This window comes from Cynoglossus semilaevis, unplaced genomic scaffold (genome assembly GCF_000523025.1).
Source record: "Cynoglossus semilaevis isolate Cse_v1.0 unplaced genomic scaffold, Cse_v1.0 C18921556, whole genome shotgun sequence".
Lineage (NCBI taxonomy): Eukaryota > Metazoa > Chordata > Actinopteri > Pleuronectiformes > Cynoglossidae > Cynoglossus > Cynoglossus semilaevis.
Window position 1 is genome coordinate 1 of NW_007590821.1, and position 610 is coordinate 610.

General features: G+C 48.5%; 1 protein-coding gene across 1 annotated transcript; it reads right to left on the reverse strand.

Annotated features, from left to right (window-relative positions):
- Positions 1-6: 6 nt before the first annotated feature.
- Positions 7-505, reverse strand: LOC103399592 (sodium-dependent multivitamin transporter-like). The gene is made up of 2 exons (XM_008338261.2): positions 280-505; positions 7-201 (listed from the first exon to the last, which is right to left on the reverse strand). Exons 1-2 carry the CDS (start codon positions 373-375, stop codon positions 16-18), a joined length of 282 nt encoding a protein of 93 aa, XP_008336483.2. The 5' UTR covers positions 376-505; the 3' UTR covers positions 7-15.
- Between the last annotated feature and the right edge of the window lie 105 nt (positions 506-610).

Consider the following 610-nt stretch of genomic DNA (forward strand, 5'->3'; position numbering starts at 1 on the left):
CTTGACCTCCATTGGTTACCTCGGTTTGGCGGTGGTGGCGGCCAGGACGGTCATAACGGTGCTGGTTACGTTGTCAAACGGGGGCAGAGCAGTTGCGTTGAAAGGAGGCACCGTGGTTCCGGCCGATAAACGCATCACGAAGCTGCCGATGCCGATCCAGAAGGCCATTGCCAGGCCTGCTACCAGTCCGACCACAGCACCCTGAGAGAAGCCACGTTTTTATATACGTTCTATGAGGCTTACGGAGGTCTCGGGGGGACAAATGAAATGTGGACTTACAATTGAGTTGGCCCAGGGGAAGAACATTCCTAAACAGAAGAGGCCCAGCAGGGGGCCCCCCACCATGCCGAAGATACTGAAGGCTGCCTGATTCATAAGAGGACAGAGCAAATCAGTGCAGACAATGACTGTCGTGTAGCTGCATATTTGAATGAAGTCCAGTGTGAACGAACTAACATGAACAGAGAGCAAAGTTTACTATGCATTTTTACACTTGGGCAGAAGCATGTTCACTCTACTCTATTCTCTTATTCTTGCTAATGCAGTCGAGGAATATGTCATTTGCACATGTATTTTCATGTATTCACAATTAATCATGATTAATCATGAT

Excerpts from the sequence above, each read along its gene's own strand:
- LOC103399592 (XM_008338261.2), bottom strand. The coding sequence starts at position 375 with ATGAATCAGGCAGCCTTCAGTATCTTCGGCATGGTGGGGGGCCCCCTG. Across the intron at positions 202-279 it reads TCCCCTGGGCCAACTCAATT|GGTGCTGTGGTCGGACTGGT; the intron begins GTAAGTCCACAT and ends GGCTTCTCTCAG.